This window comes from Myotis brandtii, unplaced genomic scaffold (assembly GCF_000412655.1).
Source record: "Myotis brandtii unplaced genomic scaffold, ASM41265v1 scaffold144, whole genome shotgun sequence".
NCBI lineage: Eukaryota > Metazoa > Chordata > Mammalia > Chiroptera > Vespertilionidae > Myotis > Myotis brandtii.
Genome location: NW_005355159.1, coordinates 2,018,637 through 2,033,954, shown reverse-complemented (window position 1 = coordinate 2,033,954; position 15,318 = coordinate 2,018,637). Strand labels below are relative to the sequence as shown.

Below are 15,318 nucleotides of genomic sequence, written 5' to 3'. Positions count from 1 at the left end.
CCATCTTAGTTGGCAGTTAATTTGCATATCGCCCTGATTAGCCAATGGGAAGCGTAGAGAAGGTACGGTCAATTACCCTTTTTGTCTTTTATTAGATAGGATAGATTAGTTTTACACAACTGATTTATTTTACTCTGCTGTAGCAAATCATAATTGCCATTCTTTGTAAAATTTGTGACATACCTTCTCCTTTTAATTCTGCCTCATTAGTGTGCTTTCATTTGAAAGTTAAAATTTTTTCATTCTTACTAGTAAGCTAGAAAAATAATGTTATAGTTAAAAATATATTTCAATTTTACTACCAATTGTGATTTACATAAATATCACTGTAACTCATGCTATCTTCACAAAATATTCAAATAAAGACATTACAGTGCTGCATTTTTGCAAGGAAAAATAACTTCAACTGAATCATTCTGTTGACAGAAACTACATTGGTGCTCTGCTTATGTATAATATACTAGAAATGACATGCCCCCATCATGGGTGCTGCAATACATCTATGTGATATAATAAAAGTGAAATATAGTTTTACCAAGACCATAAAATTGTCATTAATTAAAAAATATTTTGTACTGCTTCAGCTGCTAAGTAAAATTTTATATTAATTACAACTTTGAAAAATTAAAAGTCAGCCCTGGCCAATTTGGCTCACTTGGTTGGGCATAGTCCTGTGCACCAAAAGGTTGATGGTTCCATCCCCAGTAGGGGGCATATAGGAGGCAGCCATTTGATGTTTCACTATCACATCAATGTTTCTCTCTCTCCCTCTCCCTTCTTCTCTCTCTAAAAATCAACTTAAAAATCCTTAAAAAAATAAAATTTAGTTCCTCAGTTGCGTGAGACATATTAGCACAGCTCTAGAATCTATAGCAACTTATTCACTTTAATGATAAAAGTTCAGAGAGATGAAACAATTAAACCCAATTAAACAAGATTAGTTGTAAGAGACAAGGCCCAAAAATAAGTATATTTTAATATATGAAAATGTTACTTTAACAAATGTTAAGTAATTTTATATCCCGGCTGAATGCATGAATTAAATAATTACTTTAATAAGAAAAAAATCTGTTATTTGAAACAGTTTGTTTCTTTACACAAAGCAACCACTATTGCTTTGTGTAAATAAAGCAATAGGTTACACTATTTATGGAGATTAAGGGGTTTACTTTTCAATTAGATAGTAGAATATCCTGTCAATACATGAAAGGTGATGTAAATTTCCTTTTAGACTTCATTTCCCAGATGAACACTAGCATTTGGAGTATTTTTGTTTTGAATAGAGTACTGTTTTATCTGAAATACATGCATAAATATATGCAAACATAAAATGAAAATATAAGGAGGAATTAGAGTAACAGTGCAATTTCCTTCTTCAGTGAATGCTGACTGTTCATGGAAGAAACAAGTGCCTTAAGCCCAGATTTAGACAGTAGACTTGACCCTCTTAACATCTTTGCTGAGAGGAACAAAGAATTAAAACTTTTCTCTTACTTAAATTTTTTACATATTTATCATAAAACTGATGATTACTCTCCTGCCATTACTGGTATTTGACCAAAGAGAAACAGTCTAGGACAGCCATGGGCAAACTACGGCCTGCGGGCCGGATCCGGCCCGTTTGAAATGAAAAAAACTAAAAAAAAAAAAAAAGACCGTACCCTTTTATGTAATGATGTTTACTTTGAATTTATATTAGTTCACACAAACACTCCATCCATGCTTTTGTTCTGGCCCTCTGGTCCAGTTTAAGAACCCATTGTGGCCCTCGAGTCAAAAAGTTTGCCCACCCCTGGTCTAGGATGTAAAGGGTGGCTTTTGTTGTTTATGGAAATGTTAGGGTTTGACTCTGGGAACTTGGACAGTAGATTAGAGATACTTGATTGACAGCATGGGTAATGTTAATGGGAGGAGGTGGGTGTAAATTATTACATATACAATATTTTAAAGTTTTCAAAAGCATTCATTTAAAATTTTATTCATGAGAATAAAAGACACAAACCATGCTTTTGTATAAAATTTTATTTTTAGTTACTTTGCCCCATTCTCTCTTCATTTTTTAAAATAGATTTGCTGTTTCAGATATGTAAGAAATGGTTTTTGGATTCTGCTAGAAATGACCTAATTTTTGCTAATTCCTATGCATTCAAAGTTTTGTCTGCTCAGAATGGCAGTGTTATTGTCATTATTCCTCAGTAGTTAGGATAAGTGCTTTTATACAAAGCTGATATTCAAAAGAATATGTTGGTACTAACTCATACATTGTTTTTGTTAAAATTGGTCTTATCTTAGGGGAAAAAATTGAATGCTAATGTACAAGTTAAAGTTTATTTATGTGTGATTCCTTATGTTATTTGGTTATTGACATTCTGAAGCATGTGAACACACACACACACACACACACACACACACACACACACACATACACACACACAGAATCATTTTTAAAGAAAACCTTAAATATCTTTCTTAAAAGCAGTTATCAGTTTTCCAAAAGAGGTAGCCACTGTTTTATACGTTCGTTTTCTAGCACCTCAGAATGAAAAGATTCATTCTTCTCAACCATCTGAATACAATTTATTTTAATTAAATTATGTTTAAAACATATAGCTTTATTTTTAGTGTTTTTATTCAACTATCCCTACAGGTTAGTTACCTTTTCCCTACTTTTCATTTAAATCTTCCCCTGCCCCCAATTTCTCCATTAATTTGAGTTGGGAAGTATCACTTTAAAGCTTTATAGGTAGAATTGGTTGCTTTTTATTTCATTTTTCACATATTATGCACCCTAAAAAGAATATAATACAAGTAGCAGTTTATTTCATTTTTGAAGAGGGAATCGAGCTTTTGAATAAAAATGTGAAAGAAACTAGTGTTCATTGCCTACGTGGCTTTTTAAAAAGGCTCATAAAAAACATTCCACTGTGGATTCCAAGTCCTCTTTAAACTTGCCACCAACAGAACTGCCTGCAGAGCCATGTGATCATCTTGGCAGCAGCCAGACCTTTTAGTGATTTCATTACTGTGGTTTCCTCAAGCTCTTTACACACATTGATGAATATTTTTCTTGCAGTTATCGCTGTGATGATTTTGTGGTTAATGACACCAAGCTGGGACTGGTACAGAAAGTCAGAGAACACTTGCAGAACTTGGAAAAGTAAGTAAATAAGCAGTGGGGGGAAAAAGGATTGATTGGGGTCGAGAGGTCTTTCCGAATTTTTGAGTGGGGTTTTTGTTTATGAGTTCCATAACTTCATCATGCTTTTAGTGTAATTGAAATGTTAATAAAATAAGCTTTGGTTTTGGCTATCTTAAACTGTGTCCATAGTTAATGGTCATATCTCAGCATTTATTTCATTTAATATTTGTCATAAATATATCCAAGGGTCCCAGGGCCTGTTTTTCAGTTATAACCCACTGACTTGTAGGCTACACGGTTTATTTGCAAGGGGAATTTTGGGGGTGCAAGGAAGGGTCAGAAGACAATATGAAATCTTTATACAGTTACCTTTGACATTAGAAAATCCTTATCAAATGTATTATGAGGTCTTCTTAGAAGCACTAAAGTTTATGTGTTCTTTTTAAGTGAAATTAGGTTTAATTATATTGTCTACTTTGAATCTTTGTGATAGCACAAGATCCTAGTTTCTTTTTTTCCTTTTTGTTTTTCCTTTTTGTTTTCACTGGAAAGTACAAGAAGCTGTAAAATGTTTTGTTATGTCACCATAAAAAAATTAAAGTACTTATATGAATAGAATATTTTTGCTGTAGCCAAATAGGCCATTCAGATAAAACTCACTGGGCCCAAAATTCAAGCAGTTAAATAAAAATCCAAATAGCAGTGCCTTTGAAGTTGCAATGGATAGAAGCATAGTCCTGGAATGACTGCTGACTCAACTGTAATCTGTGTAAATCATCCTGGGTCATTAGGTGTCATCAAATTTATTGTCACAGTTGATATATAAAAGGTATTATGAGAATACTAGAGGCCTGGCGCACAAAGTTCGTGTACTCGGGGGGAGGGAGGTGTCCCTCAGCCCTGCCTGCACCATCTCGCAGTCCAGGAGCCCTCAGGGAATGACTGACTGCCGGCTTAGGCCCGCTCTCTGCAGCAGTTGGACATCCTTAGCACTGCTGCAGAGGTGGGAGAGACTCCCATCACCGCTGCTGCACTTGCCAGCCATGAGCCCGGCTTGTGGCTGAGCAGAGCTCCCCCTGTGGGAGCGTACTGACCACCAGGGGGCAGCTCCTGTGTTGGGCGTCTGCCCCCTGGTGGTCAGTGTGCATCATAGCGACTGGTCATTCCACCGCCAGGCCGAAACCGGCTCTCTGACATTCCTCAAGGTGTCCAAGAGTGCAAGAGGGTGCAGGCCAGGCTGAGGGACCCCACTGTGGATGATTGGGTTTGGGGAGGAACGCAGGAGGTTGGCCAGCCAGGGGAGGGACCATGGGAGGGCTCCAGGGTGTGTCTGGCCCATCTCACTCAGTCCCGATCAGCCGGACCCCAGCAGCAAGCTAACCTCCTGGTCGGAGCTTCTGCCCCCTGGTGGTCAGTGCATGTCATAGCGAGAGGTTGAGCAGCCTTAGCATATCATTAGGATATTACGCTTTGATTAGTTGAACGGCCGACCAGACACTTAGCATATTAGGTTTTTATTATATAGGATGCCAAAAGTAAACTTAAATGTAAAGCTAATAGAGTATTTTAAAATTGTATACTGAGAGGAAAAACTGAGTTCTTCAAATGAAACACTTATATAGCTTTGGTTAACCAAAGTCTGTATGCATCTCTTTGACTAAATAGATTATAAAGCTGATAAGGGAAGAATTTATTTCTTTAAAATCTAAACTAAAGCACTTTGGGTTTAAGTACTTTTTGGCTTGTCATCTTTTTTTGGCTTTTTTCTTTTTCAAAGCACTTCTTCCCTTAATTGGAACAAAGCAGTCAGAGCCCTATCTAGGATTAGACAAACAGATCCAAAATATTTAATTTTGTCTGAAATAGTCACAATTAACTGTGAAGTAGGAGATTCCTGTGGTATTGAAGCAATATCACTCTTTGGTGTGGTGAAGTCATTGTAAAGATCTTACTACGTTGGTGCTTTGTTATAGAATTGGGTAACTAGCAGAATATTTTTTCTCTAAGACTACCATCTAATCCCTAATAAATTAATCAGAACTAAGTCAAAGGGAAAAGAGGAGAACATTCAGGAAACTGCATGTATTTATGCAGTTATCAATCTTTTATTTCCATTGACCATTTTATCATGTAAAAGATGTTACAGACCACCTTGTCTACACTTCTACTTGGCCCACTGAAACATCTACCTTATAATCAATGCTTTTCCTGTGTTGAAAAACATTACTTACGTTCATTTTTATGTTTTCAAACATAGGCTTTAGTTTATAATGGAAGCTACAGTTTAAAAACTATGATTACATTTATGTTTTACTTAACTTGAGACTTTTCTGCATATTCTCTAGAGCAGCACTGTGCACTAGAACTTTCTGTAATCTGCAGTGTCCTGTATGATAGCCACTGGTCACATGTGGCTATTAAGCACCAGAAAAGTGGCTAGTGTGACTAAAGAACTGAATTTTAAATATTACTTAACTTTAATTTATTTAAATATATGTTGCCACATGTAGCAAGTGGCTACCATAGTAGACAGTGTGGATCTAGAGGATTTTGCTATTTTGAGATTTACTGATGGTAAATTTTAATAACTTCTGTTTTTAAAAACTAAATGTTTTATGTAGGTTAAAAATAAAGTTAACTATTAGGCATTGTCACTAAGTAGTATATGTACTATGCTTGTGATTCAACTTCTTTACTTACAGAATTTTTGAAGGAATAACTTAACATAGTAGTCTATGGAACTGGTCTATTCTTACCTTACAGCCACCAATATACTGAGAGGGACATGCCGTTCTGAAGATACGTTTCCTATGAGTGTGTTTAGATTTGAAGCAACTATTACTAGATCTGATGCTCCAAAGACATAGTTCATGTGGAAATTCTCGAAAGAGAAATAATTTTGTATTTCCTATGGATAAGCTTAGTATTTTTAGGAGATGGGAAAGAATTGGCAGACTTGAAAGTCTGTGTTGTTTAATGATAATTTTACCACCTGATACATAATAATTTTAAAGTGACCATTTGAAGATAGGACTTACTCTCTGATAAATTTAAGCAAAATATATCTTTCTTTTTAAAAAATATGTTTTTATTGATTTTTAGAGAGAGAGGAAGGAAAAGGAATACAGAGATAAAAACATCAATGAGACATCAATCAGCTGCCTCCTACACGCCCCCCTACAGGGGATTGAGCCTGCAACCCAGGCATGTGCCCTGACTGGGAATCAAATTAGCGACCTCTTGGTTCATGTGTCAGTGCTTAACCACTGAGCCACACGGGCTGGGATAAAGTATTTCTTTCATCAAAAGAAATTTAAACAATTTTAATTCAGAATTTCTGTGCTAATTAGTATTTGTTTTAGAATATCCTTTGTAGCATAGCTGGATCAAATGAATTTGTATATGCCTATACTTTTTTATCATTTCACAAACTCAGATTATGTCATAGCCTAATATGACAAATGAATAAAACATGATTGATATCTTTATCAAAATTATAAAAGAAGTAGCACAGTATTTGAGACTTATGATAACTCTTAAAATAATCTTGTCAGACCAGGGTTTTCCTTTTGTTATGAGGAATGACTGTTCTCATTTTTTGAAGCTTCACCTAGGCAGATAGAGTGGTGGTGGCAAGGGATTGTCTCACAGGCTTTATCTACCTGGCCATCTTTTCTTGGAAGCACCTGGTGGTGGCTTCTTCTGGCTCATCTTGCTGAAGGAGCGTAGGGCTTTTCCAGGGAGTGGAGCTCCTCAGTTACTTCAGTACTTTGTGGGCCACAGTGGACCTAATAGGTCATTTCCTCGCCTGACTAAGCAGCAAGGCAAGGCTCCATACCCTAGACCAGGGGTGGGCAAACTTTTTGACTTGAGGGCCACAATGGGTTCTTAAACGGGACCCGAGGGCCGGAACAAAAGCATGGATGGAGTGTTTGTGTGAACTAATACAAATTCAAAGTAAACATCATTACATAAAAGGGTACGGTCTTTTTTTTTTTTTTAGTTTTATTCATTTCAAACGGGCCGGATCCAGCCCGGGGGCCGTAGTTTGCCCACGGCTGCCCTAGACACTAAGAACAGCCAAGTTTATTCTCTAAAACCTGCTGTGAAGTCTGTGTGCATTAATGTCTTTTTGATTGTTTATTTGTTTGTGTTTCAATAGCTCAGCTTTCACAGCTGACAGGCATAGGAAAAGAAAACTTTTGGAAAACTCATCACTAAACAGCAAGTTACTAAAAGTAAATGTAAGTAATTAAAATTTATTCAAATATAAGAATTGGTTGAGATATAGTCTGCTTTATTACATTAATGTTGGTCCTTGTACACTTTTATAAGTATACTAGAGGCCCGGTGCACGAAATTCGTGCATTGGGGGGGGGGTCCCCTCAGCCCAGCTTATACCCTCTCCAATTCGGGACCTCTCGGGGAATGTCCGACTGCCGGTTTAGGCCCGATCCCAGGGATTGGTCCTAAACCGGCAGTCAGACATACCTCTCACAAACCTGGACAGCTGGCTCCTAATTGCTCACCGGCCTGCCTGCCTGATCGCCCCTAACCACCTCTGCCTGCCTGCCTTCCTGCTCCTAACTGCTCCTCCCTGCTGGCCTGTTTGCCCCCTAACTGCCCCTCCCTGCCGGCCTAATCGCCCCTAACTGCCCCCCCCCCCCCCGCTGGCCTGGTTGCCTCTTACTGCTCTTCCTGCCGGCCTGGTCACCCCCAGCTGCCCCTAACTGCCCCCCCTGCCAGCCTGGTCACCCCTCACAGCTTCCCCACCGGCCTGGTCACCCCACGCAGCCTGCTGTTTAGTCATTTGGTCGTCCCTCACTAACCCCCCTGCTGGCCTGGTCATAGGCAGCCATCTTGTGAGGGTGTGAGGGCTAATTTGCATATTACCCATATTACCTCTTTATTATATAGGATGCCTTGGATTTGGAATATTTTATAAAATGTTTGCCACTTGTACCAATGGTTCTTAATGTGGCTAAATACCCCAATGAGTCCATCTGTCAGTGCCTTTCTTTTGTCAGGATTGCCACTGTACTCCTCTGCCTTAGCAAGAATTTGTGGTGTTTTTTTTTTAATTAATTAATTTTATTGACTATATTGGGGTGACATTGGTTAATAAAATTATATAGGTTTCAGGGGTACAATTTTATAATAAATCTTCTGTATATTGTATTGTGTGTTCACCACACCAAAGTGTTTGTTCTTAATGCCTACGCATGTACCTTATTACAACGTTTCTGTAAGATGCAAACATCCTTGCTTTCTGTTAAAGGTCCCTAGTATAAAATCTATGGGTCTGAAGTATTGGTATTTTATTTCTTAGGACTTTATTAATACAACTTCACCATAAGAGAATATGCTTCCTCATTCTGGTACCCATCTGTTACCAGATGTATGAGCCATTAATGGATTAGCAAAATTTTAAAATCATGAAATATTTATTTATTTTGAAACAATTTTTATTAATTTTAGAGAGAGAAGGGAGAGATAGAGAGAGAAACATAGATGTGAGAGAGAAACGTCTATTGGTTGCCTCCCACACGTGCCCTGACCAGGATTGAACCCACCACCTTTTGGTGTGCTGGACGACGCTCCAACCAACTGAAACACACCAGCCAGGGCAAAATCAGAAAATATTTTAATAATTTTACCCTGCATCTACCTCTCTGCTCTCATGCTAGCTATGTATAGACACACTCTTAATCAAAGTGTTATGATTTTGTGGAAGAAAGAGCTAAAGTGTTTTCTGGCCAACTGAATTATGGTCAGAGATGCTTTGATTTGGATGGGTAGATTCACTTCCAATGTTCAGGTGTAGTATTCAGATGTCATGATGAACTTGTAGAGCTAATTAGAAAACCAAGCCTTAGTTTAAGGGAAATTCAGGTAGTTTTTTAAGATTAATACTCTATTGCTAGAAAAACATATATTGGTCATTTATGCATGGCTTAGAGTTAAAAGTTTGGTGACAGAAATACTTGGGGTGTATACATTTATATTTTTTGTAACGTGTAGTAGTTTTAATAGAATCTTGTAACGACATTAAGTTTTAATTTTTACTTCTTTTAAGGATCTTCCTGGTTTTTGCATTGTGTACTACACGGTACTTATTAATGCTGCTTTCCTCATAAGCGTCCACAAGATACTTCCATTTAGAACAGTCCCAGGATTAGAAACAACCGTCTAAACATATGTAGACACTTATACAGAGAATATAAACAGAGTTTGAAATATTAATTGGACAGAAAAGGACCAATTCTAGATTGGCTTGAAGTTGGAGTTTCAAATATAGGCCTTTGCTTTGCTTTGATGTTTGAAAAAGTCGGTCTTCTCTTGGCATTACTGATGGCCTCTTCTTGTCACATTTTACAGGGAAGCACCACTGCCATTTGTGCCACAGGCCTTCGGAATTTGGGGAACACATGTTTTATGAATGCCATCCTTCAATCACTCAGGTAATATGACAGAGCTTAAGTATCTGCTGTTAGTTTCTAGTGAAATAGTTAAGAGCAAAGGCTGTGGGTTTAGATCCTCTCTGCCATCGACTCTAGTCATATGGCTCGGGGCAAGTTACCTCAGTTTCTTAGATTTCTCATCAGTAAAATTGGGGATAATAATTCTACCTCACAGGTAATTGGGTAGTATATAATATAATTTATATAAAGTGCTTATTAGAAAAGTGCCTTGCATTAAATAACTGCTAGCTGTTATTATTTATTTTCTGTTGCTTCTTGAATAGGCTAGAGCAGAGACCAGCAAATTTCTTCTGTAAAAGGCCAAATTAAATAAATATTTTTAATCTTTGCCTGCCACATACAGTCTCTCACATATTCTTTTCCCCTCAACCGTGCCCTTCCCCCCATTTTTAAACATCTGTTTTAAAATGTAAAAGCTCACTGGCCCAGGGCCAGATATGGTGTGTGGGCTGTAGTTTGCAGACTCCTGGGCTACAAGGAACCTTGTTCAGAAAACTTATTTGAATCATTAGTTGAGCCTTAAGTGTAGTCATAAGATTGGATGTTTAGAAGATCTTCAGACTGTAAGATAAGCAGTAAAAATAAAATGGTCAAGAAGGCTGCCCTAAGTTGTATAGAATAAATTATTTTGAAAGTTGTGTACTTTTAGATTTTAATGAGCCATCAAAAGTCAGAATAAATTATCTTCCCAAGACCACCTTGGGAATAAGGCAGAAGCCATATTTTATTTCTTCTTAAAGGTACTGTTAGCTTATCCAGTTTGCCCAAAGAAGAAATTTTAGTCACTACTGAATTCTCCTTGTTACTCTTTATAGTGTCTCTAAACAATATGTTTGGTTTTATGGGTTGTTTTATTTGAGGGAATTGTTGACCACCTACAAACACCCTAAGAAGAAAGAAATGGTGACAACCATTTCTAAAGATGTGTGGGGAGGGGAGATTGAGGATTTTTTTGAACAGAGATTTTGTTTTAAGATCTTTGTTCATTTCTGCAGACATCTATTTATACTTAGTATAAATGTGGGAACTTAATGAAGATACCCAGTGCAAGAGAATACATTGAGTACAATTTAAATGAAAAATTGAGATTGTGTTTTCACAAAATCCATATGTAGGTTTCATAGAACTTTCTTTACAGTAAATTAAAAAAAATAATTTTCTTCCCTTCCTTTTTAAATAGTAACATTGAACAGTTTTGCTGTTATTTCAAAGAACTGCCCGCTGTGGAGTTAAGGAATGGGAAGACAGCAGGAAGGCGAACATACCACACCAGGAGCCAAGGGGATAACAATGTGTGAGTTCTAAGACTATATCCTTTCTGGCTTTGATACAAAACAAAAGACTCTTACTGGTGATTTCCATTGCATATGTGAGTTCACAGGCACATACATTTTAAAAAACTCTTCTAAAAAGTGTGTTTAAGTATCTCTAGCAGGTAATCTTAATAATTGTTGAAATAAAAGCCAGCATAAATTTAGCACTCTACTTACTGAGTCTTTGTGAATTTGGACATTCTAAAACTGACATCTATATATGAAATACAGTTTTAGGTGTAGACAAGCATGAATATCACTAGTCTTTGTGAATTGACTTGTCTGATATTTTGTTAGGAAAACCTGTCTTGGATAGTAAAATTAAATTGTAGTCATCAAATTAATTACAGGGACAATACAGTTAATTTTTCATTGACATGAAGAGGGGAAGAATTGATAAGTGATTATTGAGAACCAATATCTATTCAGTGCAGCCACACACTATTTGGGGTTTAGAAGATCTATTATATTATCATGATTGTAAGGGGCACATTTTTTACATATCTTACCATTACTGTAACAGGTCTATGGTTTATAATCTGGTGTGTGTTTTTTTTATTCTTACCCGAGGATATTTTTTCCATTGATTTTTAGAGAGAGTAGAAGGGAGAGGGAGAGACAGAGAGAAACACTGATGTGAGAGAGATACATCGATTGGTTACCTCCTGCATGCCCCCAACTAGGGCTGGGAGCCTGCAACCAAGGTACGTGCCCTTGACTAGAATCGAACCTGGGACCCTTCAGTACGCAGGCTGATTATCTATCCACTGAGCCAAACCGGCTAGGGCAGTGGTCGGCAAACTGCAGCTCGCGAGCCTCATGTGGCTCTTTGGACCCTTGAGAGTGGCTCTTCCACAAAATACCGACTTCTGCACATGGGCCATGAAGTTCCAATCATACTGTACATGCGCGCCCGCACATGGTATTTTGTGGAAGAGCCGCACTCAAGGGGCCAAAGAGCCCCATGTGGCTTGCGAGCCACAGTTTGCTGACCACTGAGCTAGGGCATCTGTGTATGCTTTTAATGTAATGTTTTCCCTGCCTGCCCATCCCATACCCACACCCCCATCCCACACATTCCAAAAAGCCGTCTTATAATCTGGTACTGTTCTGCCTAGGTGGCTGAGGGAGAATAGGATAGAACATGTTAGACGAGTATACCAGTATGGTTAGAGCCAAAATATGGGGCAACTTTAAAGCCAGGCATTGAAGAGGGATGGAATGACATCACTGGAAGTGGTGTTTTAAGAGTTTTCTTTGCCTGGCTGGCATGGCTTAGTGATAGAGCATTGACCTATGAACCAGGAGGTCACGGTTCAGTTCACGGTCAGGGTACATGCCTGGGTTGTGGGCACGATCCCCAGTAGCAGGTATGCAGAAGACAGCCGATCAATGATTCTCGGGTTGCCTCATTATGCCAAAAATTGTTGTGAAGAGCCAGTTGCCCCGTGTGCCTATTCATTGTGATTCAGTATTGCCCTTCTCAGCCTCTCATTCAGAAGGATGGTTTATGACCCGTTAGGCTTTTTGTATTTGCAGTGTGCTTTCCAACAGTTATTTCTCACAGCATCTTTAGGACACAGATTCTCATCCTCTCAATAAACACATAGGATGAACTGGAAATCAATAAACATATATTAAAACAAGACTTCACTTTGATAATAGCATATAGGATGAACTGGAAAATGCCTGCAATCAGGGAGGCTTTACACTCTATAGTAACTAGAGGCCCGGTGCACAAACTCGTGCACAGGTGGGGTCCAGCCGGCCTACCCTGATAGGGGTGGAGGGGCCCTGATCAGGGGTGGGGCCAGCCGGGTGGAGGGGCTGTGGGCCGTTGGCCAGCTGGCCCCGCCCCCTGGTTGAACTCCCGGTCAAAGGGGACAATTTGCATATTAGCCTTTTATTACATAGGATTGGGTTGGAGGGGATAGCAGTGAAATGTAGAGGAAAAAATGCATGTGCACAAAACTTAAGGGAAGAGTGAGTAGTACTTGATGCATTAATATCATTCAGGGTTTAGTTACAAACTGTAGGAATTGCTTCTGGCCATGTTAAGCAGAAAAGGAACTTATTGGAGGTCTAATTGGTGTGCTAACCATTACTGGATGGGTAGAAAATCAGGTATGAAGTCTAGGCATCTAGAACCAAAGCCACAATCACCCCCACAGAACTTCCCCATGAAAACATCACTGCTTTTGCTGCCCAGTGCAACTCGAGCTCCCACTGCTGGCACTGCTGGATCTGGGTGCTTGGTGAACTCCAGATGATGCTTTTTGCCACCAGAAAGGATTTGGTACTGTCCCAGCTTCTTTGCATCACTAACACGTGCTTCAGATAGGCAGAGCCCAGGCCCTGTATCCGATTCCTGCAGTGGGGGTGGAGGGATAGGCTGGGAAAGCAAGTATCTGGACTTTCCAGCTTCCATAGTGGGAGACAGGCTCTGACTCTCACCAAGACTTAGGTGGAGATTTCCTCAAACAAGTTCAGGCACTAAGTAAAAAATATGCTTTGTATTCCAGGGACCTACAGGATAACAGGTTGAGAAAGAAGGTACTGAGATTCCCTGAGTTATCAATTAGGTACTCATGAGTATGGTAGTTGTTTTGACAGATATAGTCATTGAAGTTGAGGAGGTGTATCAACTTAGCTACATGCATAGATAACCAAAATTAACCATGACTTAAACATCCACAGTTTATTTTCTCATGCAAAAGTTAGAAGTTTCTAGTTTTTAGGCTCCTTCTTGCTCTCTGTGCCGTCAGCCCTGGGATGGGGCTCTCAGCCACATAGTCCAAGACGGTGCTGGAGTGCCACCAGTTCATCCTCATTTCAGCTAGAAGGAGGCAGGAACGGTTAATAAGGACTATTTCTCTTTAAGGAAATTTCTCAGAATTTAAACACACTCAAAGTTTTTTATTCCAGGAATTTATGTGCCAAAGGGAAAAAAGGAAGTTTTATTCCTACGGAGAAGACGAGAATGGATATTGGGGGACAATAGGGAGAGCACAGAGAGAAGGTTCAGTACACATTGGGTTTGAAGTGGCAAGAGGACATTCAGTGGAAAATTCCTGTTGGAAGCTGGAGAAACCTGAATAAAAGTGGTCATGAGAAAATGTGGCTTTTAGATTTGGATTTTTGAGAGTCATTGGTATGGAGCTGAATGTTGAAGCTTTGTGGTCAGATGGACTCTCTGAGGCAGAGATGAGCAGATGTCACACTGAGGTCTGAGAAGTGCTCCTAGTGAGGGGCAAGAAGGAGAAATGAAGATTTTAAGTTTTAAAAATGTATATTCTTAAATAATTAGGTTTGTAACTTTCTCATTGCTTTATTGTACAAGTATGACAGTATTTTGGCACAGACTTCACCATATGGTTACAAAACTGGTTTTGTCAGTAATTACTGCTATTTACATGTTTTTTTGAAATGCTTTTACTTAACTGTCAGACTTAGCTTAGAAGAGACCAGGCCTTCTTTATGTTTTTATTTTTTAATTTATTATGAACTTTAGGCAGTTGGACATTATGCATTGAAATAATAGCCTCTCATTAATGCGCAGGGTCTTGTCCCTTCCTCTTTTGCAGGTCTTTGGTGGAAGAGTTTAGAAAGACACTCTGTGCTTTATGGCAAGGTAGCCAAACTGCATTTAGCCCAGAGTCCTTATTTTATGTTGTTTGGAAGATTATGCCAAATTTTAGGTAAGTATTATTTAACGAAAGGTACTTAAAACATTAATATTAGTCTTTATACTGTTCCTGAAACAATTTCCAATGAAGTGGTGGTATTCTAAATAGTAAAGACTGGTTTTGCTCTTTTTTTTGTTTTTGTTTTAAAGGAGGAGAACAGAAGTTGGATATATCTGACTAGACAAATGTTTGTTTAAATAATAGATATTTGAATGTCTTTAACAAAGGGTAGGGTATTTTGTTATAAAAACAAAGCCCTGTTTCCATGTCTTAGCTATTATAAACAACTATGAACATAGGGGTGTATCTATTCTTTCAGATTGGTGTTTCAGGATTCTTAGGATATATTCCTAGAAGTGGGATCACTGGGTCAAACGGCAGTTCCATTTTTAATTTTTTGAGGGATCTCCATACTGTTTTTCCATAGTGGCTGCACCAGTCTGCATTCCCACCAGCACTGTACTAGGGTTCCCTTTTTTCCACATCCTCGCCAACACTTGTTGTTAGTTGATTGATTGATGGTAGGCATTTTGGCAGATGTGAGATAACTCATTGTCATTTTAATTTGCATCTCTCTGATGATTAGTGCCCAGATGAGCAGATAAAAAAGCTGTGGTACATTTATACCATGGAATACTATGCAGCAGTAAAAAAGAAGGATCTATTACCCTTTGAGACAGCATGGAGGGACCTGGAGA

At 38.5% G+C, this 15,318-nt stretch overlaps 1 protein-coding gene across 4 annotated transcripts in view; it reads left to right on the top strand.

The window, feature by feature from the left end:
- Positions 1-15,318, top strand: part of USP3 (ubiquitin specific peptidase 3) — a 103,043-nt gene that overhangs the window by 63,869 nt on the left and 23,856 nt on the right. For all 4 annotated transcript variants that reach the window (XM_005861084.2, XM_005861082.2, XM_014535492.1 and 1 more), the window contains 5 exons: positions 3,074-3,157; positions 7,302-7,383; positions 9,518-9,600; positions 10,802-10,915; positions 14,519-14,632. In XM_005861084.2, the coding sequence (XP_005861146.1) occupies positions 3,074-3,157; positions 7,302-7,383; positions 9,518-9,600; positions 10,802-10,915; positions 14,519-14,632 (477 nt within the window). The remainder of the gene's footprint in view (positions 1-3,073; positions 3,158-7,301; positions 7,384-9,517; positions 9,601-10,801; positions 10,916-14,518; positions 14,633-15,318) is intronic.